The sequence below is a fragment of the Eumetopias jubatus genome, unplaced genomic scaffold (assembly GCF_037043125.1).
Source record: "Eumetopias jubatus isolate StellerSeaLion01/CBP00866 unplaced genomic scaffold, mEumJub1_p1.0 scaffold_13, whole genome shotgun sequence".
In the NCBI taxonomy this organism is placed as follows: domain Eukaryota; kingdom Metazoa; phylum Chordata; class Mammalia; order Carnivora; family Otariidae; genus Eumetopias; species Eumetopias jubatus.
In genome coordinates this window covers 788,740-812,355 of record NW_028274819.1, presented here as the reverse complement: position 1 = coordinate 812,355, position 23,616 = coordinate 788,740, and the positions used below count along the sequence as shown (strand labels likewise).

Here is a 23,616-nt window from a genome sequence, read left to right as displayed (position 1 = left end):
TTTTACTATTCTGGTGAATGTCAAGTGGCGCCTCATGGTCATGTTATTTCCCTTATTATTAGTGAGTTTGGGTGCCCCTCCATACACCTGTCAAAGCTTTGAATTGCCAGTTCGAAACACCTGTTCCTTTACCTGCCTGGTCTCCTTTCTCATTTTACGGGATTTTGCGACTCGCGGGAAGTATTTGTATATTGTCGGTACTAGTTACTTGTTGGAGGTAGACACTGTAAACATGTGCATCCTTCACCTGTTACCCCTATCTGTAACGCAGAGAAGAAAAGCACGCCCTCCGTAGGACCGTTGTGCAAACTCATGAGATGATAAGCATCAAGCATGCGGAACAATACCTGACACAGACTAAACACTCAAAATGTTATTTTAACAATATTATTTCTCAAGAATCCCACCCAAGACACCCAGGAAGTCCGTCTGGGGCTCCTGGGCACATTAAGGTGCCCCACAAATACTGAGACCCATGTGTGCCATTGAAACCCGGACACAGAAAGGCCAGGGAGGGTGGGACTCCCGTGACAATGTGGCAATGGCCTGGGAGCAGTGATCCCACGGGCAGACACCACTCAGGTGACACACGGGGCCAAGGCTCCGAATGTTGGCACTGGGTCTGTGAGACACCATGAGCCATCAGTCGGGGGAACCAGTGTTTATGTTACAGCTCCCTTCCCGGAAATACAGTTGGCCTCTAATTCTGCCAAAGGCGTGTTCTCCACCCCGCTCTGCTCATGAAAGCCCCATGAGGACAGCTCATTATTTCACCTGACTCCCCACTCTGGGTTTGAAAACCCCCTCTCTGGCCTGCCTCACTCTCTTTTTTTCCACCTTCCGGATCCCTTTCCCCTTCTCAGGGACATTTGGTCTGTGCCCTGATTCAAGATGCGTGGTCTGCTGAACAATTTGCTCTCACACTGGGTTTACTAAATAGCTCCCATTATAAGGGCCACCTTCCAACTCCTCGACTCCTGCTCACATCTTTCCAGATGGATCAGAGCAGAGGTGACAGCTCACCCTCACTTTATCCTTTTCAAACATAACATAGATGTGGGATCCATCAGGTATCTTTTGGATCCATTCCATCCCAGCCAGGAATTGCTCTTTTGGTTGGCATAAAATAGGGGTCCAATTTAAATTTTTCCCCAAGTACAGCTAATTGTTTTAGCACACTGATTGAAAAAAATTTCCTTTCCCAACTGTTCAGCCAGGCTGGCACGCTTGTAAATCATTTCCATACTGTGTCCCACTGGTGAATCTGTCTGTCCCCACATCAACACCAGAACCTTGATTGCTAGTTTTATACTATTTTGACATCTCCTAGGACAGTTCCTTTCCATCTCTGCCTCCTTCTCGAATGTTCCAGCTATTATTCAGCCTGTGTTCTTCCATACACATTTAGAATCAGTTTGCTAAATTTCTTTTAAAAAGCCCTTCTGGGGTTTTAATGAGAATTTCTTTTGTAGGGCAATTTGGGGAAGAATTGATGTATTTCTGATACTGAACATTCCTATCCACAAATACAGTATATAGTTCTCAATTTATTCGGGTACTCTTGTCTTTCGGTAAAGTTTTATAATTTTTCCTTAATGATCTTTAGAAGGTTTTTTTTTTAAGATTTTATTTATTTATTTGACAGAGAGAGGCACAGTGAGAGAGGGAACACAAGCAGGGGGAGTGGGAGAGGGAGAAGCAGGCTTCCTGCAGAGCAGGGAGCCCGATGCGGGGCTCGATCCCAGGACCCCGGGATCACGACCTGAGCCGAAGGCAGATGGTTAACGACTGAGCCACCCAGCCACCCCTAGGCATTCCTGTCTTTTCTATTTGACAGAACTGTACCCTCCCGTGGGTGCTGATATTTAATGCATGTGTAGGGCAGTCTCCACATGCTCCAGACTCACCCTCCACCTTCCTCTGAATTTTTTGTGCTCCAAAAAGGGGACCTCTGCAAACTGGTCACCTGGTTGGGTTAATGGGAGACACCTGGAGATGTGTGTGGGGGGGGGAGTATTTATTTCCCCAGGCCCCGCCCCCAGGCCTGGGGTTCAGGGGGGCTTCATTCGTCTGCCTCGGCTAAGCCTTTTGCGGAGGGAGCCTCTTCCCCTGTTCACTGCTGCCTCCCTCACCAAGCCTTGCTCCTTCACTTAACTCTGTTCCTCCTTGTAACTCGTCCATTTATTAAAATTCCTCCAATTATCTTTTGTGAGCACGCCATCTGTTTCTTGCTGGGACCCTGACTGATACAGTAATTGCCACCAGAAGTGGCCCCAGAAAACAGACTCTCAAAACGGGGTTCAGGATTGAGTTGCTCCTCTGTTTGACCAGCACGGGGATAAAATCCTGCCGGGGGCACTTGAGCGCTAGGGATGTGTCATGCGCCGGCGTCCCAATCTTCAGATTCTCACCAGGGGTGCCATGGGACGTAGGCAAGCGGAGGGCAAACAGATGGGTAGTCGAGCGGCTGGGACTCCCCGGTGCGCTGGCAAACAGATACGGTGCCCACACAGACCCGCAGCGGGCCGGCCGCTTGGGACAGCCCTGGCGAGCTGCACAGAGGGCAAGGGCTCAGGTCTTGCGTGTAGGGCCCCCCGCTTGGCAAGCGGGGGTCATGAATGAGCACACACACCACGGGGCACTGGGTTTCCGCAGGTGATCATGCAGGTTCAAGGAAGCGGGTTCTGCTCGGATCCGGGGCACAGACAGTTCTAAGACGCGGCTCCGTAACTATTCTCGTCTGGACCGAGAGGCCAGGGGAGGACAGAGCTGCAGCCTCGGGCCAGGGGGCGCGGCGGGTGGGCGCCGCCCGCCGTGGTGGGGGTGGTGGGACCCAGGAGGGCGGGGAGGGCCGGGGGATGAGCGACCGCGCGCGGGGCGGCGCGGGGGCCGCGGCGGCGGGGGCGCCGGAACAGGAGCGCCCCCGTCCCGGCCCCGGGGCCGTCCGTGCCGTGCGCTCGCAGACCGCTGCAGGGGCCTTGGGGGTGCCGCGCCGCGCCGCGCCGAGCGGGGACTGGGGCGCGGCCCCCGCGCCGCCCGCTCCGCGGGCCACGTGACCGGCACCGGCCGGCCGCTGGCGGGCATGCCCACACGACCAGCTCGGGAGCCATTTCGCAGGGCCGCGGCCCGGGAAGAGCGACTGCGCAGGCGCCCGCCGGGAGCGCGCGTGCGTGCGTTGCCGGAAGGGGCGGGGCGGGCGCGGCGCCTGCGCAGTGAGCAGCGCGGGGGGCGGGGCCAGCCGTCAGCTGACCGAGGCGGCGGCGGCGGCGGCGGCGGCGGCGGCGGCGGCGGCGGCGGCTTTCGCGGGACAGCAGTCGGCGTCGCAGGCTCCAGCGCCGAGGGTCGCGGTCGCGGTCGCTCCCGGTGGGCGAGGCGGGGGCCGGGTAGCACCATGGCGACCACCGTCAGCACGCAGCGCGGGCCGGTGAGGCTGCGGGCGGGCGGCGGGCGGCGGGCGTGGGCTCCGTAGCCTCCGGGGAGGGCCCGACGACGGGCTCCGGGCGGGGCGGTGGCGCGGCGGGGCCGGCCCCGGACGGAGGAGGCCCCGCACCCCGGGTGGGTCCCCCGGACCGAGGAGGGTCCCCTGTGCGCCGGATGGCCCTCACATGGAGCAGCCCCCCCGGCGGTGCCTCTGTCGTGGAGGACCCTGAACCCCAGGTGGTGCCTGTCCTCCCCCCGCGCAGAGTAAGGCTCGCTAGCCCAGCTGCGTCCCCGGTTAGGGGCCCTTGTCACACCGTCAGTTTTTCATCTGCGAATGAGAGGGTGGGAACCGAGGACCTGGGAGGGCCCCTCCCAGTTCTCAGTCGGAGGGCTCCCGTGTGGACCCCCACACTGTGGCATTGCAGGAGAGCTGGTGTAGACTGGCCCAGGATGGCCGGGCGGTGAGGTAGCCTCCCAGCGGCCCATTCAGACTGCCTCGGGGGCGGGTTGTCACAAACCTGAAGTTTTTATGAACAGCAGCTCAAGATGCCCAGCAGGGGAACAATTTGGTCCTTTTGAGCAGGGAAAAAGGTTCCTTTGATGTGATCTCACAGTCAGCTGCTGAGGGTAAGTTCCCATTCCCAGGGCTTCTCACCCTTAACGCTGGACGTGGTTGGATCTTGTTTGTGCACACTAGAGGAGGATCTGTCCACAGAACGCTTTTTCTGAGGTTGAAAGGAAGACCCTGGTTTTGTCGGAATTCCCCTTTGGGCACAGGTACTCCTTCTGAGAGCTTTGAAGGGGACCTCACCCACACTTCCTGTCGGACTTGGGTGTGGGAAGGTCCCGGAGCCAGTGGGGAGCGTTCTGGACTCGTCCTGGGGCTTCCAATGCTCCGTCTTCGCAGCAAATTACAGCAGGTTCGCTGCCAGCAATTTCTCATGTTTATGCAACTGGCTGATCAAGAGCAAGGGAACCCCAGCGGCTCCTTTCCTTGTCCTCCCACACCCCCCTGCCAGGGAGGAGTGGGCTTAATGGTCTGGCAGGACAGCTCCTGCCCTGGCCTGTCATGTGTCCTCAGCCTCCTGGGAACCCAGTGCCCTTGTGCGGGACTTCACTGGAGGCGTGGGACTGAGCGTAAACACGCATGAGGTTGGGCGTGGTGTCTGGTGTGAAGGGAGCACTCTGGAGCTCAGCTCGTCCTGTTACCAGGGGAACACGGAGTTCTGTGACAGCATAAAGCCGAAGCCCCTACAGTCCGGAGGGAGGGAGCAGGAGCGTCTGAGAGCGTTCACACACGTGGGGCCTGTGTTGTCCCGTGCTGCTTCTCTGTCGACTCCGTGAGTATGGTGTTTCCTGGCACATGTGACTGTGCTGTGGCCTTAACGTGTGTCGTTGGTGTGCAGTATGGGATGCCCTCGACCTGCAAACACGCAGTAATGTCAGGGCTGGGCCGGAGCTGGTGGGGGCTCCCGGAAGGTGTCATCCGGGGCTGGGGTCTTGAGTGCCAGTGCAGGGCAGGAGACGTCTTCCTCAGCCAGTGTTATCGATCATGGTATTTGGGGCAGCACGATACAGTGAACACCCAGGTGTGGTGCCCCCATCAGGATCTTACAGGGCAGCGCAGCAAACAGCCTGCGAGCTGGTGAGCTGCACACTCAGAGCTGTGGGTCTTTTCTTCTTTTTTAAGATCTTATTTATTTGAGAGAGAGTTCGAGAGAAGAGTGCATGAGCAGGGGAGGAGCAGAGGGAGAGGACAAGCAGACTCTGCACTGAGCGTGAAGTCCGATGTGGGGCTCGATCCCACGACCCGGGATCGTGACCTGCGCTGAAACCAGAAGTCAGACGCTCAACCGACTGAGCGCCCCAGGCGCCCCAGAGCTGTGGGTCTTAACTCAAGACTTAGATGTGAAGGTGGCCTGTCACGGGCCGTGGTTGAGGTGGGTAGGGTTCCTGGGGGGAGATGGCACCTAACGTAACACTTGAAGGAGGAGCCCGTGGGGAGGGGCTGGGCCTGGAGGGAGAGAGGGTGGGCTGCTGCTGGAAGGCCAGGGAGGGTGGGTGCCTGTGCCAGTACGAGTAACAGGCATGGCCAGGGTGCTTTTCTAGATGAAAGGCCTGCCGGCAGCAAATGGATTGGGTGCTTTAGTTTTATCTGGTCACTACAGTGTTAACTTTTTAAGAAAGCTTTTTGCCTGGCACACAGCCTCTTCGTGTCCCCTGCTCCCTTCTGGGCTAAGCAGTCCTTGTAAGGACCATGTTGCCATTGTTCGAGTCTGGCGGGCCTCTTCCTTTACCCAGGGTGCCCGGACTCCACGGGGTGCTGGGTGCTCTGCAGGCACAGGATGAGGCGAGGTGCTCAGCTATCCCAGCAGGCGGTGGTGAAGGAGCACTGGGCGGGGCTCAGGTGCTGGGTGGTGACTGGGCGGCTCTCCTGAGCATTAGCCCCGAGCCGCTGGGCTGCATCCCTGTGCATGGCACCCAGGGCTCCACCAGGGCTCCAGGGAGCCCAGAGCCTGGACTCACACGTGTGGGACATACTCTGAAGTCTGACCGTCACCCCCCACTTGCCACAAAGGAGTGAAGGCAGCGTCCTTGGGGACGTGAAGGAGGAACGGGAGTCTGCCTGGTCGGGGTGAGGGGGCGTTTCCCATGTCCTCACACAGGGCAGCCTGAGGGGCTGGGTGAGGTGGGCTGAGGATGGGGCAGTGCTGGCTGCTTCCCTCGGTGGGGCTCAGATGGTTCTTAGGCATCTGTCTGTCCAGGCTAGTTCCTTCCCTGAATCGCCACTGAGCCATGCCCCAGGCCTATGCTGTTTGCCCCGCTTTTCACGTTGCTAGTATTCTTGTGACGACGTCTATTTTCTGTCCAGGGTTTCTGTCCAGTCCACAGATGCGTTCAGAAGCACCTGATGGGCCCCTGCCTTCCTTGTTAGAACTTGGGGAGTTTGTAGGACATGCTGCTTTAAACCACATAGTGCCTGTCAACTCATGGGGATGGCGATCGAGGCTCAGTCAGGGGTGTCGGAGCCTTTCCAGCCTCCCTCACAGATGTGTGGCTGGGCCCCCTGGAGTTCAGGTGTGTGGGTGGGCCCCCTGGAGTTCAGGTGTGTGGCTGGGCCCCCTGGAGTTCAGGCGGACCACAGCCACTCGTCCTCCCCCTGGAGGTGCTGAGCGGGCAGTGGGTTCAGGCTGAGCGCACCGTCCTCCTCATGATGGCTTTGCCCTCCTGACCTGAGCTGGTCTGCTGGGTGACACTTGGGTGACTTGAGACTGTCCAGGTCCTCGTCAGCCCTGATGATGATGATTGTTCTTGATAGACGACGTAGTAACAGCGTTCTTAATTCCGTATAAATGTAAATAGATATATAAATATACAGATAAATTCAAGTAAGTGGTGAATGTAAATAACTTCGATATTGATAATTATTGCTGGATCAGTGACGACTCTAGGGATGGGAAAGGGTGATATTTGTATTTTATGGCTTGTTCTGTTTTTATTAACTGGGACTCCTTGCTAAGATGGCTTTGCAGATGGTCCACTGTCTGTCTGTGCTGAAACACAGTTGTGCAAGAGAGGTCAGGAAATGCTCAGCTCTTGCCCGTTGGTTTCCAGGACTTGGAGGGAAGGCCTGGCTTTCTCTTTAGGCTCGTGCGTGGCAGCGTTTCCTTTCTTGAGCACCGTCGTGAGCCCGTGGGCCTCGTGTGCACACCCTGCCTGCCGTGGCATGCCTGCTCGCCCTACCGGCTGGCCCAGATCCTCCCTGCTGACAGCCCGGGCCTCTCCCTCCGGCCTCTCCGAGCCGGGTGGGGGTGTGTCCAGGGTCGGGGCGCGGTGCCCTTGCCGGCTGCACGGAGCCTTTCTTGTTTGGACCCATGCTAGTGTGGGAGTATCCACCTTGTGTTCGTGTCTTCATTCTTTGACGAGACGTCTTTCTGTCTAAGGTTGGTTTATCGTCAGCATGTCATTAGACCTTTAAGAAGTCAAATCTAAGAAGCGTCTTCGTCTCTTAGCGGGAACACGTTAAGTAATTGTATGTGGTCACGCACATGCGTGCCCTTCCGCTGTTGTCCTCGGTGCTCGGGTCTACCTTTTCTGTGTCCGTGTCTCTCCTTGTGTTCTCTGGGGCGGTTGAATAGTTTCTCAAATTCAGGTGTTCATTCTGTCCTGGTCTGGAAAACACACGGATTTCTGTTCTCTTGGTGGTTATGGTAGAGACTTTCCCATGCAGACTCAGCAGGGTGTAAGTCAGCTGCTGTGTTTGCGCTCCTGCTGAGCTGCGGCCTCGGTGAATCTAGCGGCAAGTGTGCCCTTGCAGGGCCTTCAGCAGGGCAGGCCCCTGCAACGCCAGGGAGGCTTGGGGCTCCTGGCCCACCAGACACCGTCCCGAGGTTGGGGCTCCTTATCCTGTGAGCTGCTGACTTCACCACCTGGCCCTCGGCCCCTCTACAGCTCGTGGCCACATGGGCTTCTCTGTGTCTCTGTTGTCACCTTCCTCTGTCCCTTTCAGCCGTGGTTCCAGTGTGAGTGATGTGGACGGAGAGCCGAGTGATAGCTGTGGACCAAGGAGGCATTTGTGTTGGGGTGTCTCTTTGGACCGTGGTGGGGGCTCCGGAGCCCTGAGTGCCTGTGTTCTCACGGGTGACACCAGCCCCAGAGGGCAGGGCAGGTTCTCAGAGGAGGCAGAGGGAACAGAAGGCCTCGCGGTGGCTGGCGGCCCGCACTGGGGCTCCCCGCTCCTCGCGGCATCGCCATGCCCTGTTTCATTGAGTGTCACGTGGCCATCGGCTTGGTGGGGCACGTGGACACGGGAGCTCTGCCTCGTTCTCGTGTTTGTTTTCATACCACAGGCATTTTCCATCCCGTCACTATGTCGGGGCGCCAAAAAGAACATCCAGCGGGTGGCTAAAAAGTATTTTCTCGTTTCAAGCAAAAGTTAAAAGTTCACTAAAAATATTTTCTAAGAAAATTTTCCAGATGTTTTACTGGAAAAGTAACAGTTGAATTAATTTTTAATTCTTGATTACATTGGTACTGTGTTTATATAAATTGCTGATTTGTGTGCGTAATTTGACGCATTATAACTTGTAAGTAAATATGTTCAAAGTTCTCAACAAATACAGATACAAAGCATTAATAGGTTTTCGGTTTTTAACCTAACTTTTAACTTAAAAACTTCATTCCTTTTTTTTTTTTTTTAAAGATTTTATTTATTTGTTAGAGTGGATGCACACCAACAGGGGGGAGGGGCAGAGGGAAAAGCAGGGAGCCCAATCCCAGGCTCCATCCCAGGACCCCAAGATCATGACCTAAACCAGCAGCAGGCACTTAACCAACTGAGCCACCCAGGTGCCCCTAAAAACTTTATCGTAAGCCTGCTTTAACTGAGGAGCACTGTGTGTATGCAGAGCACGAGTCCGTGGACGGAATGTGGACTGATAGACACTGTCTGCAGACTGTGAGGGTGGCGAGGGGTAGATGGTCCTTGTGGGGACAGTGACGACAGACAGGCCCAGAGGGCCCCCTGCCCCAGCCGGCGCACGGCTGACAGTCCATTTTGGACTCTGTATCCATCTTGTAAGCATGAGCCAGATGACAGTTTACAATGTTCATTATTTATTTCTGGTCAAGATTAACCATTTTCTCTAGTCCTTGAGCCAGGATAAAGCATGTACTTTGATGTGACCGTTCAGACGTTTCCTCCATTGTTATATTGCAAAAGTAAATTTTAGGATTAGCCCTGAACTTCTGTATGTCAGTAACGCAGGCGCTCATGACAACCTTCCCTGGCTGGTCTCTGAAGCGGTCGGGCTTGTGTTGGTGTCTGGGCTCGCCTGTCGGGCCTGACTGCGGACTGGTTTCATCTGCAGTGCTGACTGCAGGTGTGGGAGTCCGCTCACGTGGACAGACTCTGCCGTGGTTGGAGCAGCGGGCAGACCTGTCTGCCGGCTCCCGGGGCCGCAGGTGCTGCTTGCATATGACCAAGAGCTTGGTATTTCGTAAGAAGTGGGGCGCTGTTTCCTTTTTTCTTTTTAGTTAAGTTGACATGTTTTCTGACAAACTTCACATGTTAGAGTTACGCAATGGCTGTAACAGTTCGGAGAGCCCTAGCGTCTTTGCACCTTGTGTGAGGTCCTCGCTGGTGACGTCAGCAGGGCACGTCTGTCACAACCAGAGACCTGGCTTTGGTGTGTGACTGCTCACTCCGGGCTTTATTTGGATGCCCCGTGTTTGCCTCACTGTCCCTTCTGTCGTAGGGTTCCAGCCCAGACCCCACAGGGCACAGAGCTGCCACGGACCCTTGGTGGCTTGCTCTCTGGGACCATCTCAGACTTTCCTTGTTTTGGGGTCTGCTGGGCAGGGATTCTGTAGCCTGTCCCTTGGGTGGGAAGAAGCCTCTGGGATGTGGTGCCCTCCTTGAGGCTTTTCAGGAACCCGGCATCCCCCAGCCTGTCAGTGCTGGCGTCGGCCGGGGAGCTCAACTTCTGTCCCCTTCCCGTGTTTTGTTTGCACTCTTAATTTATGTTGTAAAGATCCTCAGTTCACATTTATAGTTTTATATTAAAGCGTGGTTGAAAACACTAGATGTTTGACTTTTTTTTTTTTTTTGGTAAAGGTTTACTTGCTCAAAAGAGCACACGCAAGCGCCGGGGGGAGGGGTAGAGGGAGAGTGAGTCCCAAGCAGACTCCCCTCTGAGCAAGGAGCCCATCATGGAGTTCGATCCCAGGACCCTGAGATCGTGGCCTGTGCCGAAATCAAGAGTCGGACGCTCAACCGACTGAGCCACCCAGGCACCCCGATCTCTGACCTTTGATACAATTTTATTCCCCCCATTAAAAAGGAGTGTGTTCTTCTCGAAGAAACCCAGACGAGTACAGTAGAAAGGAAATGTGGTTCTGCAAGTCCCATTCAGATGATGGGATGATGGGAAACAGAAATAATGATCCCCATGCCTGAGCACACCCTGTTACCACTGTCGCTGCAGACGTATGCCTGGCCATCCCCGGCGTGCCCCCCCAAGGGCATGGCCCATTCCCTGCTGGATCCTTAGAGCTGCCGTGTGTGATATGGGGTGAGCGGTTATTTTTCAGAGTAAATGAGAATCTGGTTGGCATGAGTCTGTGTCTGCCAGATTGTGTTCACAGGAGCGGGCAGAGCTCACCACGGCCCCTGCAGGTGGAGGCTGGGAGGCTCAAGGCCGGCTGACAAGGCAGCATCCGGCCCCGTGTCCGCTGGGAGGAGCGCTGGCTGGGAGTGTGGCTCCCGGTTGCCCACAGCAGCTGGCGATGGGTGTTGGTCTGGTAGCTGCCAGGCCAGCTGCAGCATCTCAGCTGTGATGGAGGGTGTGCGGCCTTTTTTCCAGGGCAAGCCCTGGGCCCTGCTGGTGAGCCACGTGGCACAACGGGGGAAGGGCACCTGCGAGGCCCCTTGGGAGGCAGTGCACTCCTCACCTGGCAACCCTGGGCCTCCCGGGCGCCGCTGCTTTTCCTTCCGTCTGTAATGAGTGCTCGGGTCCCCTCTGGGCCCACCGGGGCCACCCACCCCAGACCGAGAAGGTGTAAATTGCTGTCCTCTTCAGGTGCGTGCCTGAGTCGGCCCGGTGTGGGGTACAGCCGGGAGAAGGGTGCTCTTGCTCTGCAGAGGAAGCAGTTGGAGCACCAAGCTGATGGGTGCCGAGGTGGGAGTGGCCAGGGCGGAGCCCCTGACCCCAGGGTCTTGAGTGGCTTTCCATCGGTTTCAGTGCCTGGTTTGGGTGATCTCCAGGCCCGGGATGGGGACATGGAATCTAGACCTTTCTAGGGATGTTTGAAATGAAACAGCACAAGGCGCCTGGAGAGAAATGCTTTCCCATTGGTGCTTATGACCTCAGCGGGTGCGGAACCCTCTGGAATCCTGCCAGATCCATGTCATCTGGAAGGCCAGAACTTGAGCAACAGAGGCCTTAGGATATTTGGTGCGTGGACATCTGAGGTGGTCCCCGGTGGTTGCTGTCAGGAAATGCAGTTTGCCACAACTCCCTGTGACACAGGGTTATCCTTTTGGCATTTCTTGAAAATAACACTTCTTCAAGGCTCTCAGCCTTGTGATGTCTCCTTGGGGCGGCCAAGGAGGACCTGGGGACCCCTGCAGGCGGGCCCTGGGCTGTAGCTCTGCTGCTCCCTCCCACGGGGATCTGTGGCCCGGGGGCTGCGCACCCTGAACCCACCCTGCCCGGGGAAGAGCGGAGTGCAGGCTGCCTGGGCGTCCGACACCCGGCGGGCCGTGCTCTGCTCATCTCTGCAGGGGAAGCCTTGTCCACGGCCACTGCCACATGTGGCAGCCAACTCCCGCTGCCTCTTCCTGGAAGACGCTTCTGGGAGCCCTTGGGGCCTCTGCACAGTCCACTGTCCTGCGTGTCCCTGGCCCCGTCTCTGGGAGGCCAGGCAGCCTTGTGGACAAGGAGTTCGGCAAGAGGCAGAAGGGGGCTGTTTGGGGCTTTGTGGGGTCTTCTGGGCTGTTGTTGCATTTGAGCTGTGTCAGCATTGGGGGTGGGGGGGTTCCGTACAACTGGAAATCCAAGCTTCCGATTTTGTCTCACTGCTTGGTTTCAACCAGTGCCTTGCAGTCCGCAGGGAAAGCCGATGACGGACACGTAGGCAGAGGGTGTGTGACACCTGACCACGGCCCAAGAGACCGTCGAGGAGCCGTTCTGAGCATGAGAACTGCGGTCAGGGCCTGAGCAGAGGCCCGTGTGTGTTTCTGTGTCCACCAGGAGTGGGCTCCATGCTGGAGGGCAGTGTGGTGGCTCGAGGCGCTCAGGCTGGAGACCCTGGACCCAGTGGGCCCCTTGCTTTGTAGATGACACCCTGAGCTCCCGCCACACTAACGCACACGCTCGCCCCAAAGGTGTACGTCGGTGAGCTCCCGCAGGACTTCCTCCGCATCACGCCCACGGCCACGCAGCAGCAGGTGCAGCTGGATGTGCAGGCGGCCCAGCGGCTGCAGTATGGAGCGGCGGCGAGCACAGTGGGCCGCCTCAGCATCACCGTGGTGCAGGTGGGTGTCGGGGCCTGCCTGGGGCCTGCTCGGGGTGGGGGCGGCCCTGCATGCGGTTGCTCTGTGGGCTGTGGCTGTCAGGCCGCATTTTCTGTGTGGACAAAGGGTTTTTGTGATTCGTTTTTCTTGAAACATACCTGATGAGAAATGATGTAAGTGAGGTACTGAGAATGACCCAGGCTTCTACCAGAAAAGCAGAAAGAGCCAGTGAGCGATGTGCTGGGTGTGTGCTGTGTGCCGGGCACCACCCCTTCATGCCAATGCCTCTCCCGAGGGGCACGAAGGGAGGCCCTGGCTGCTGAATGGACCGCAGGAAAGCCAAAGGCGTGGTCAGGATCTAACGTGGCTTTGGTCACCACAGCTTTCTGTGAAACCAAGAAGAAAGGGGAGTCACTGGGAGGCAGAGTCACAGTCGGGCCTTGCGAATACTGTGGGTTTTAAGGGGACTGCCGGCCAGACACCTGGCCACACTCGTGGGGCTGACAGGGTCACTCAGATACGTGTTTCTGAAAGTCCGACTTCTCACGCGCCCACACGAGCGGCCGGTCCGCACCCTCCACACCATCCTCCCAGCCCCGTTTTGCCTTTTGGGCCTCTCAGCGTGGCCCATGGCCCTTTGTGATAAGCCTTTCTCCCCTCGGTCTGCGGGGGGCCCCACCGTGCTTCCTGGCCTCCCTCCCTGGGGTGTGTCCCCGGTGGTTCCTGCTGATGGAGCGGAGCGCTCTGTGGTCAGGGCCCTGGCTCCCCTCTCCCCTCCCTGCCCCCACGCCCAGGCTAGCCGTCCACTCAGCTGCAGATGGGAGCATCCACACCATAGCCCATGGGGCCTCTTTCTGGGTGTCCAGTAGGCGTGTTGTCTGCTTCCCGCATGCAGGGTGCAGGTCCTTCGCGTGATCAGGACAGGGCTGGTTTGGTTTGGGCTTGTTGGGGTTTTCCTTTGTGTGGAGCCATCTCGTTTCTCCTGCGGGCCTTCGCCCACATTCTACTGGGCTGTGTTCTCGTCGCTGAGATTTGAGAGGCCCCTCTGTCCTGGGCCTGGCGCTCTGTCACACATGCACCTGCCCGTGTGCCTCTCTTGGTGGACGCGTGCAGGTCCGTGTTGGTGCTGGCAGGCGGCAGCGCACCGCGCTCCTTGCCAGGGCCGTGGTGGCGCTGTCCTACCCAGGTGTCTCCACGTTGAAGTTATGTGGGTTTTGGTTTTATGTTCCAGTGTGTGATACGCTTGGAAGGATGTTTGCTGACCGATACCCTAGGCAGCCAAAGCCTTCCCTCTTCATCGGTCCCTGTGCTTTTTCCCCTGCAAAGGCAGCCTGTCTGGCTGAAGGTTGGGCTCCTCAGGATCCATAACCTGCAGTAGCGGACAGAGAACAGAAAGGGGAGCCAGGCGGTGGCTGGGCAAGGTGCCCTGAACTCACCACCCCGCTGCTCCAGGCTGGCTCTCGAGCCCCGTGTCCCGGGTGGCTCTCGGCTCTGGCCCAGGACAGCCTGCCTGTCACCCTCCTCTGCAGCCTCTTCTGAGGGGGACGCTGGAGAAGGAGCTGCCCCACACGGCACAGCGGCTCCCTTGACTTGAGCTGGGACCTTCGGCACCTGGTGCCCAGGAACAGTTTTTGGCTGTGTCCTGTTCCCCGGAAAACCCTGGGGTTGATGACTCGAAGAGGGTGGACAACTTAGGTGAGCGTGTGTCTTTCACTCTGACGGCAGCTGCTTATTCAGTAACAAGGGCTGTATTTCAGGCCAAGTTGGCGAAAAATTATGGCATGACCCGCATGGACCCGTACTGCCGACTGCGCCTCGGCTATGCGGTCTACGAGACACCCACTGCCCACAACGGTGCCAAGAATCCTCGCTGGAATAAAGTCATCCAGTGCACGGTGCCCCCGGGCGTGGATTCCTTCTACCTGGAGATCTTTGACGAGGTGAGAGGGCCGCCCACCACCACAGGCCCAGCGGGTGCAGGCCGCGCATGGCCACACCGGAGCCACAGCTGCCCTGTCTTCCACCGCTGAGGCTGTCCAGGAGCTGCAGGCGTGCCCAGACACAGAGTGTGTCGTTGCTTTGTGACGGGTGTGCTGGTGTCCCCAGCAGCAGTGAAGGGTACACAGTCTCATGCAGATCCTTTCACCCGTTAGATTCAGAAACAGCATCAGCAGGGATGGGAACACCAGGCACTCCAAGGAGACAGTATTGGCTGCACTCCTTCCCCAAGCCCCAAACACATCCCCAAACCAAAGGCACACGGAGGCCAGCTCTTACAACCAGGTTGGACGTAAAGTGGGTCAGACCCCACACTGGGTGGAACGGCGTTCTTGGGCAAGTTGCCAGCCCCCCAAGTGTCCCTGGGGGGGTCAGATAGATGCGGTGGGGCTCTTCCTGAGCATGGTCCTCTGGGCACCTGTGTGGGGCAGCCCAGTCCTCCGTGGCTGTCCAGGAAGCCCCAGGGGATCAGTTGGCAGGATGAGAGGTCAGAGCGCTGGGGGTTGGGCAGCAGGGCCTGGAGGTGACCCCCCCCCCGCCTGGTGCAGTGCCCTCTGCCCTCCCTCTTTCCTAGGTTTCTCCCTCCTGCTCTTCCGTTACTCAGCACAGGGGTAGAAGGGAGGGCCTGCCCAGCAGGGAAAGGGCCTCCTTCCCTCCATCCATGCCCATTAGGCTTTGGACTTGCAAGGGGTCCCGAGAGGGTGGGCAGAGGCCAGACCACACTTGTGCAGATGCTAACCGAGGCCCTCTTGGCCTCATGGGGATGAGGGTGGTGGGGGAGCCAGACCTTAGGGGGGTGGGGGGTAACTCTTGGAGGTGGTGGCCCCTTGGGGGCAGGGTGAGGGTGGGGGTGTGGGCGGGGGTCTCAGGGCAGGGATGATGGGTGGGGCTGAGGGGCTGTGAGGGCACCGGTGGGGAAGTGGGGCATGGGGCCGGGGGGCGGGGGGCGGCAGGGGCGGGGCCTCAAGGCCGGGCCTCGCGGTGACGGCGGCACCGGGGCCCCCATCTCCCTCAGCGGGCCTTCTCCATGGATGACCGCATCGCCTGGACGCACGTCACCATCCCCGAGTCCCTGAAGCAGGGCAAGGTGGAGGACGAGTGGTACAGCCTCAGTGGCCGGCAGGGCGACGACAAGGAGGGCATGATCAACCTGGTCATGTCCTACACGGTGAGCGCGGGCAGGGGGCCGGCCGAGTGGCTGGTCACGTCCTACACGGTGAGCGCGGGCAGGGGGCCGGCCGAGCGGCAGCCTCAGCTTGGCGGAGTTGTCCGTCCCCGAGGGACGGGGACCTTGGCTTGCAGGCATCGGGCGTCCTGGTGGGAGGAGCAGCATGGCTTGGTGGCCTGTCCCTCAGGGTACGGCCTCCCCCATGGTCGGAGCGGGCCCACCAGGTGGTCGGGAGGGGTCTCACATGGGGTTTAAGGGAGCGGCCGCTGGCCCTCTGGCCCTCAGGTGTCCTGGCTCGTGCCGGCTCCATGGCCCGCGGCCTGCTGCTCCTGGGGCAGGTCGGGGTCTGGGACCTTTGTGCCACCGAGGCGGTGGTGGTGTCCCTGTTGTTTTAACTGCCTGGAGGAAGTTCCCTGCAGGTGTCCCAGCCCAGCAGAGCTTCATTCCCCTTCTTTAGCCCGGGGCTGTTAAAAGCAAGTCCCAGCATCGGTGTGATGCGATTCGTAGACGTTCGATTACACAACTGCTGTTGTCACACGAACACACAACCCCGGTTCTGTTAACGGAGCCGGTAGCATTCTAGAGGCAGTTGGGAAGCGTTACAGGTGTAGGTCCTCAAAGTACCTGTTTGCTTCCCGGGACCACGTTCCCTTCTGATCCCACGTCAGTCGGCCACGGCTCTGTAACAGCCCCTGTCGCCAAGCTGCTCGCCCCAGCCTTCCACCAGGGCAGTGTTAGGGTGTCCATTGCCATGGGTGCTGTGTTCTCTGTGACGCCATGATCGCCTTCCGTGTGTTCCAGTCACTGCCGGCCACCGTGATGATGCCGCCTCAGCCTGTGGTCCTGATGCCCACTGTGTACCAGCAAGGCGTCGGCTACGTGCCCATCACAGGTGTGTGTCACTCCCCCTCCCTGGTGCTGTCCTCGGGGGCTTGCGGCGCAGCGTGCAGGCTAAGTCCTGTCTGCGCACGACTCTCGGGATCCTTCCAAATACAAGGATGTGGTCTTAGGTTTGAATTATTTTATACGTCTGTAGGATACAGGTTTTTTTCCCGACTGTTGGCGAGTTGAACTTTCGTGGAGGTGTAGAAACGTAATCTCTGAACATGTTGGTATACGAGTTATCGTCATGAAAGATCCTGCCCCGTGGGGTGACGTGAGCCATGTGCCCAAATGTGCCTGTTCTGTCGTGTTTATTCATCTTTGTAAAGTAGCAGTTTGTGACAGCAGTTGGGTTGCTTACATGTCTTTGGATTTTCAAATGTTAATGTCAGCCATCGGCTCACTTCTGCCCTGGCTGTGATGGTAACTGGACTCAACCAGCCCCTGCCGCAAACAGCCATGAACCCAGGCAGAATGGATGAGGCGGCAGCTGTGATCGGGCATCAGCAGACAGGCCCTGTAGGACTGTGATCCCCAAGAGAAGGGAGGCGGAGGAGCCCCGGGTCACCGCGGTCTCTGCCCAAGGCGGCATGGTGGTCCCACCGTACGAAAGGGGCTGGACTGGGACAGGACGCTGCGGGGCAGGGGCCATGCTGCCTCAGGGCTGGGGTGCCCCGGGGTTTCCACCCAGCCAGAGAAGAGAGGCCTCATCATTGTGCAGTTGCTGCTGGCACAGGACCAGGGTGTCGCCTTGGGCTGACCTTCACCCCGGAGCCTAGCCACAGCCCCACAAGGAAGGGGGCAGGGCGGGGAGGCTGCACATGCGTCCAGGGTGCCCACAGAGGTTCAGGAAGCGGGGAGAGCCGTAGACTCCGGTTTCCACAGGGCACCGTCCAGCAGACAAGGCGGAGAAAGGGTGAGCCCTGGTTGGGACAGAACCAGTCAATAGGAAGTGGCCTCAGGGACCCAGGAGCTCCAGAGTAACCAGGACTCATTCACAGAATTAAAGAGTGTCTTAACTAAGTGGGAAGAGGGAACCTCGGCAGAGACCCAGAAACTCAGGAAAACCGAGGGGATGTATTTGGCCTGGGAAGCACACTGAGTGGGGGAACACTCCCTCCTGCTGGAGCAGTCCAATGGCTGGGCACCTCCCTTGCCTCAGGGGGGCTCTCCGTGGGGCCTCTCCCTGCCCCTTCCCTGCAGCGGTTTCAGGGTCTGTGTGAGATCGGGGTTTGACCGCCTGCCTTGGAGGTTTGAGCAGGAACAGGCACCTTATGGGTAAAGGTGTGAGTGCCCTGGGGCCACGTAAACCGGAAGGATCGTCTGCTCTCCACTCTGGAGGCCAAAGTCCAGAATCAGGGTGTGGGCCGGGCCGCGGTCCCTAGAGGCAAAGGCGCAGAGCCGGATGAGCTGTACCGCCACAGCCTCGGCCCCCATGGCCCTCACGGTCACAAAGCCCCTCCTGAGGGTCTGTGCCTGTGGCCCAGGCGCCCCTTTGATCAGGACCCTGCTCCAGATGGCCAGGTGAGGTCTTGCTCATACGTCTTCCTGGGCGCACACCTCAGCCACAGCGTCACTGCACCGGACCTGTTTGAGTAACGAAAAGTCCACTTTGTCAGGAGACATGTTTTTCTGGTTCCTTAGCTCTCTTTGTAAATGCCTTTAAATTTTGTCCTAAAACGTTTATTCTGGGAAAGGCAGACTTCTGTATAAATGGAGACTTTGAACTTCTCTTTGGATGCACGTTTGTAAGCTTTGGGACAGTGACTTACTCGGAGGAGGTGGCCAAGGAAAGGAAGGAGCTTTTGCCTGGACCTTGAGGCTGAGCCGCCCACCGGCTCCAGTACGTTTCCTACAAACAGGGACTTGCGCCCACTGCCCGTGGTCGTGTGAGGCTTGTGCTTCAGAGTCTTCTTTGCTGTGAATAATTTACATCCCTAACCTTGTCGAGGTGTGCATATGTGTGCACATGTGTGATCTGCAGTACTGGTGTGTGTGCATACATGTGATGAGTGGTGTGTGTTGTGTGCGTGCACGTGTGTGGTCTGCAGTATTGGTGTGTGCATGCGTGCATGTGCGTGTGTGTACATGGCACGCATGTGCACGTGTGATGTGGGGAGGTGCGTGTGTGTGCAGACCCTGCTCCCGCGGGAGGGGGGCTGCCTGCAGGTGCTGCCCCCCCCACGACAGGTGGGGGTCCCACGGGGGAGTTAACCCTGGGGTGGGGGTGAGAGCCTTTTCGAAGCGTACGGCAAGGTCTGTATGCGCTGACCAGTGCGTGGGCTGCATGGAGGCCGTGCCCACCAGATGGGGGCAGTGCCGCCCAGTGTGGGAAAGCCTTCGCACTGCTGTTCTGCCCCGTGATTTCATCCACCCTGGAGACGGTCAGCTGGAGAGTTGGGCTCTCAGCATCTCACCACCTTGGCCCATGATAGGAAACGCTCCAGGTGTGCACCTTGCTCTCCGGTTTCGCGTGCTTGTTGGCATCAGAGGGACCCACCTGGTGCATGGGCTGCCCCACAGTCGCCAGTTGATGTGGGACCATCGGCCTCCCGTCCCGTGTGCTGTTCCTTCTCTGACAGAGTTTTTTGTGGCCTTCGGTCCATGAACATTGGAGTTTGAAGGGACCGCAGTGCGAGTAGCCTGTCGGGCTCTGAGCTGGGAGCGTGGACAGTGCACCTGCTGCGGGGGAGGGCTGCAGGCGGGGGGGCGCACGTCCTTGACCCCCGGGCCAGCGCTCAGCGTGGGCACTGGTGCCGTCGCATGTTCCCTAAACGGTGTCTTGTGCTTGCAGGTGTGCCTGCAGTGTGCAGCCCTGGTGTGGTGCCCGTGGCCCTGCCCCCAGCAGCCGTGAGCGCCCAGCCCCGCTGCAGCGAGGAGGACCTGAGAGCCATCCAGGACATGTTCCCCAACATGGACCGGGAGGTGATCCGCTCCGTGCTGGAAGCCCAGAGAGGGGACAGGGACGCAGCCATCAACTCCCTGCTCCAGATGGGCGAGGAGTCCTAGAGCCCCGGCCGCCACGTGGCCTCGGCTCTCCCGGTGTGCTGGCCCGGCCCCTCCCCCCCTTCCTGTGAAGGAGCCCTGTGTAGCCTTTTCTCGGGCGTCTGTAGTTCCAGTCCTCACCCTCGTGTGGGATGCATGTGGGTGGTTGGTCCCCGGCCGCTGAGCCCTCCATCGCTCAGGCGTGGGTGTGCGTGGCTCTTCTCCTGGCTTCGTTGGGAGCAGAGTAGGCACGTGGGCCGTGTCCTGTGTACGCACACTCGCCCTCCCGCCACTTGGGGATATGTGTCTTCATGTGCCGTGGGCTCCTTCTCCGCACGCTGTCCCAAGATCACTCTCTGCAAGCACCTGCCAACGCTTTAGAAAGTGTCGCTGTTCTCCAGGTTTGATTAATGGCATGCAGTTTACTTAACCGGAGTAGACCTATTATTTCAGGCACATAGAACATTAACAGCCGATTTGGGTTATTTTTACAACTTTCAACCTTAAAATTCACATCCTTCTGTGGATGTTCCTTGTGTGTGGTTCTGGGCTGCTCACCAGTGTCTTGGGCAGACCGACTTCCATGTTGCCCGCCCAGCGGCAGGGTCTGCACAGATGCAGATCGCACTGGATCCGGGGGGCGCTGAGCCCAGCAGCCCGCCTGTCCCCACCCATGGGCTCTGGAGCAGGGCCGTCCTGGGCCCGGGGACCCTGTGATGCCTTTTCCTGCTGTCTCCTGCCAACTCTGTGGGGTGTGACTCCGAGGGGTTGCCGCTCCATTCTCTGACCAACTCTCGGAACAGAACCTTGAAACTGGGAATAAGAAGTGATAGGTCCAGTACTTTGTATTTGTTTATTAAAGGGTATTTAGGAACCGTTGGCTTACTACTGACGTTAATTTGAGTAAACACTGTGAATTTACTTTGGGTGAGAGAAGCAGCAATCTGGTGAATGTTTTAAGTCTTCCCGGGAGGCCTGAGGTGCGTGTGCCGCGCTGTGGGCTGCGTGGCAGCCGTGGCCACGGGACTGGGACAGGTCGGGGGGCGGGGACACCTCATGAAAATCAGCCGCCTGAGAGGTTTGTCAGGTGCTGCTTGCAGCCTGTGCATGAGACGCTTGCCTTTGGAGAGGGAGTCTTTCTGCCATGGGCACGATGGGCCCCAGCAGCGTGGCCCAGCGAGGGGTCAGCATGAGGGTGGACTCCTGTGTGCCGCCTTCCCCCTGCCTGGGGGAGTTTCCTGTCGGCTGGAGGACGCTGCTTCTGCTGCCACCAGGCGCAGGTCGGTCGGAGACGTGTGCACAGAAGGCTGAAGGAGCGCGAGCTGGCGGCACGGTGACCGCACCAGCCAGGCCCCTCAGTGAAGACGCCGCCAGCCGGTGGACGCCGACCGCTGGCTTGGACGTGTGAGCTCTGCTTTCTCGCGGAGCGCGAGCTCCCTGTTCAGTCAGTTTGGGGCCATGCAGCACGTTTCTCCCCAAACAGAAAAAAGTGTCGGGCAGGCCCGCAGCTCTCCTGTGGGGACAACCTGCACAGACGCGCAGCGCAGGCCCCGGGCTCCCAGAGGCCCCGGTGCCGCTTCCCGCCTCCCCATTGCTGGGATGTCTGGGCGCGTCGGGGACATGCTCCCTGTGGGGACAGGCACGGAACCCGGCAAGCAGCCCAGCGGGCTCACTCGCGGGACCTCAGTTGGCGGGAGAGGGACTCTAAACCCGTCCCTTGTGCTCCCTTCCTCGTGAACACTGTGACATCGGAGAGAGCCCTCACTCTGCAGGGCCTTCCTGGTTGTGTTAGGCTCTCCTTTCCTTGTTCGTGCCCCGCCGTCCTGTCTGTGGGCTCGTGGCCTGTGGCGGCCTGCTGCTCCTGCGGAAGGGGTGGGTCACATTGCAGTTCCCCTGAAGCAGGCCTGGGACGGGCCGATGACATGGCCACAGCGTGGCCACCATGGACTCCCGCGAGCCAGGGCGGCTGCTGGTGTCTGGGGCCCCGTCCCTCGTGGCCCCGCGCACGGCCAGGTGGCAGACCCCGGGGGCCTCTGTGAGCTGGTCGATGGCCTTTCCTCCAGATGCAGCCCCCCCTCCCCCAACGCTGAGGACGGAGCGATGGTGTGTGCCGGGGGTTCCTCCCGCCTGCCCTGCAGCGTTCCTGGAGGCGCCCCTCCCCTTACCGACTCCTCTGGCCGCAGCTCTGTGCGCTGGTGGGAACGATTCTCAGAGCTGTTTCCTGTGCTTCTGTCGGGGTCCAGTGTCCGGAGTTATCTTTGATTGTAAAGTATATTTTTGCTTTTCGGCCTTCTAATTTAATATGTGATATCTATAAAAGTAGAGAATTAAACTTCTCCAATGAAACTTTACCATTTTTGTTCCCGAGTAGTTTTTAATTTAGCTCAGAATACATTCACTCGCTAACAAGCTACACGGATGGTTGTATGAGTACAGGTGAAATTTAATGGCTGAATTCAGAACATTAACCTGAAATATTTATACCCAGCATGAAGTTTTGTTTTTCAATTAAAATATGATGGGGAGAGAGGCGCCTGGCTGGCTCAGTCGGTTAACCCTCTGCGTTCGGCCCAGGTCACGATCCCGGGGTCCGGGGATCGAGCCCCACGTCAGGTCCCTGCTCAGAGGGGAGCCTGCTTCTCCCTCTGCCCTGCCCTGTGCTCTCTGTCGCTATCTCTGTCTCTTTCAAACAAATAAAATCTTTAAAAAAAAATGACAGGGAGAGGTTCAGGGCCGGCAGGGGAGGCAGCTATGTGCCCCCACCCTGTCCCCAAGGTCAGGTGCCGCACAGTGTTTCTTCCATGTAGCTGGCTGCCACTTGCTGTGTGTCGCCATGAATGTCTGGTTTGGTTTTTTTTTTTTTTTTTTTTTAAGATTTTATTTATCTGAGAGGGAGCACGAGCAGGGGGAGGGACAGAGGGAGAAGCAGGCTTCCTGCCAAGCAGAGAACCCGATGTGGGGCTCAATCCCAGGACCCCAGGATCATGACCTGAGCCCAGGGCGGACGCTTAACGACTGAGCCACCCGAGCGCCCTCGCCATGAATCTTTTGCCCAAAGCAGTGGAGGAAAGCGCGTGTGCTCGAGCCCGACATGATGTGAGGAAGCAAGGAGCGCTTCTGTTCTGAAGCTTGGGACAGAGTGCCCAGGATGCCATGGGCAGAGCCAAGCTCTAAGGAGTTCCCCAGGCGGGTGCGGGGGCTGCACGGAGGGTCAGCGCAGTGGGGTGGGGGTCTGTCTGCTTAGCATGTTCCCAAGCATGCACGCGACAGGCGCCCAGGCGTGTTTGGAGGTGCTGAGGTCCTGGGTGTCCGGGCACGAGCCAGCTTGGTTCTGTTCTGAAGCCTCAGGCATGGCTCCTGACAAGGGGCCAGCATCCAGCTTGCTGTGAAGGTGAGCTCGAAGGAAAGTGCCCGCCGCAGAAGGAGGTGACAGGCGATTGCCAGAAGCCCACTGTGGCCCAGGAAGCCCCGGGGGAGAAAGCTGTCTTAGGTTGGTGGAAGCAGAAGCACGTTCTTTCTGGAGGAACGCAGTATTGGTTTGGCCTCTGAGGACTTGAGCGCACACGCGGCCTCGTGTGTGCTTGGGCAGACGGTCCGCACCAGCAGGGAGTAGCCATGAGTGAGGCTCAGCAGAAGAATCCACACAGCCAGACCTCAAGGGCCACAGTGTCAGACTCCACTGAGCGCCACACGGGGACCTAAAATGTGAAAACAGGACAAAACGAAGTGCGAGCAGAGATCGGGAGGCTGCGCACAGGATGGGACAGAGCCCGACAGCTACTGGCAGTGAAGACGCGGCCACTGGAGTGGGCATCTGAACGGACAGATCGGTGGCAGGTTGGGCACTTCCCAGGGGACCGCCGCCCCCGGGGAGCGAAGGACCGGGGTGGGAGGGGGGACGCTTGACTCAGTTCAGGAGTCACAGTGAGCCCCACGGGGCATGGGGCTAAGTGCCCGCCACCTCTGTGACACGCATCTGTACCGACTGGGAAACACTAGTGTGTGACGTGGGGCACACGGGTTCTAGTCCGGGGACGGTGGTGATGTGGAGGGTACAAGACGCAGGCTCGCTCCGTGTGAGTCACGCTGCCTGTTACCATGAACCCACTGGCCCCGTGATCCTGGCAAGCAAGTGCAGGACGTGGCC

The 23,616-nt window shown here is 58.6% G+C and overlaps 1 protein-coding gene across 3 annotated transcripts; it reads left to right on the top strand.

Annotated features, from left to right (window-relative positions):
- The first annotated feature begins 3,264 nt into the window (after positions 1-3,264).
- TOLLIP (toll interacting protein) lies at positions 3,265-21,820 on the top strand. 3 transcript variants are annotated; one of them, XM_088017904.1, is made up of 7 exons: positions 3,600-4,760; positions 5,111-5,360; positions 12,308-12,457; positions 14,194-14,376; positions 15,450-15,650; positions 16,404-16,494; positions 19,279-21,820. In XM_088017904.1, the coding sequence occupies exons 4-7, from the start codon at positions 14,218-14,220 to the stop codon at positions 19,491-19,493; spliced, it is 666 nt and encodes a 221-aa protein (XP_087874030.1). In that variant the 5' UTR covers positions 3,600-4,760; positions 5,111-5,360; positions 12,308-12,457; positions 14,194-14,217; the 3' UTR covers positions 19,494-21,820. The 3 variants fall into 3 exon arrangements, with proteins under 3 accessions (XP_087874031.1, XP_027950030.1, XP_087874030.1); XM_088017905.1 differs by lacking the exons at positions 3,600-4,760; positions 5,111-5,360 and adding an exon at positions 3,265-3,424; XM_028094229.2 differs by lacking the exons at positions 3,600-4,760; positions 5,111-5,360 and adding an exon at positions 3,306-3,424 and having other exon boundaries at positions 15,450-15,602.
- The last annotated feature ends 1,796 nt before the right edge of the window (positions 21,821-23,616 follow it).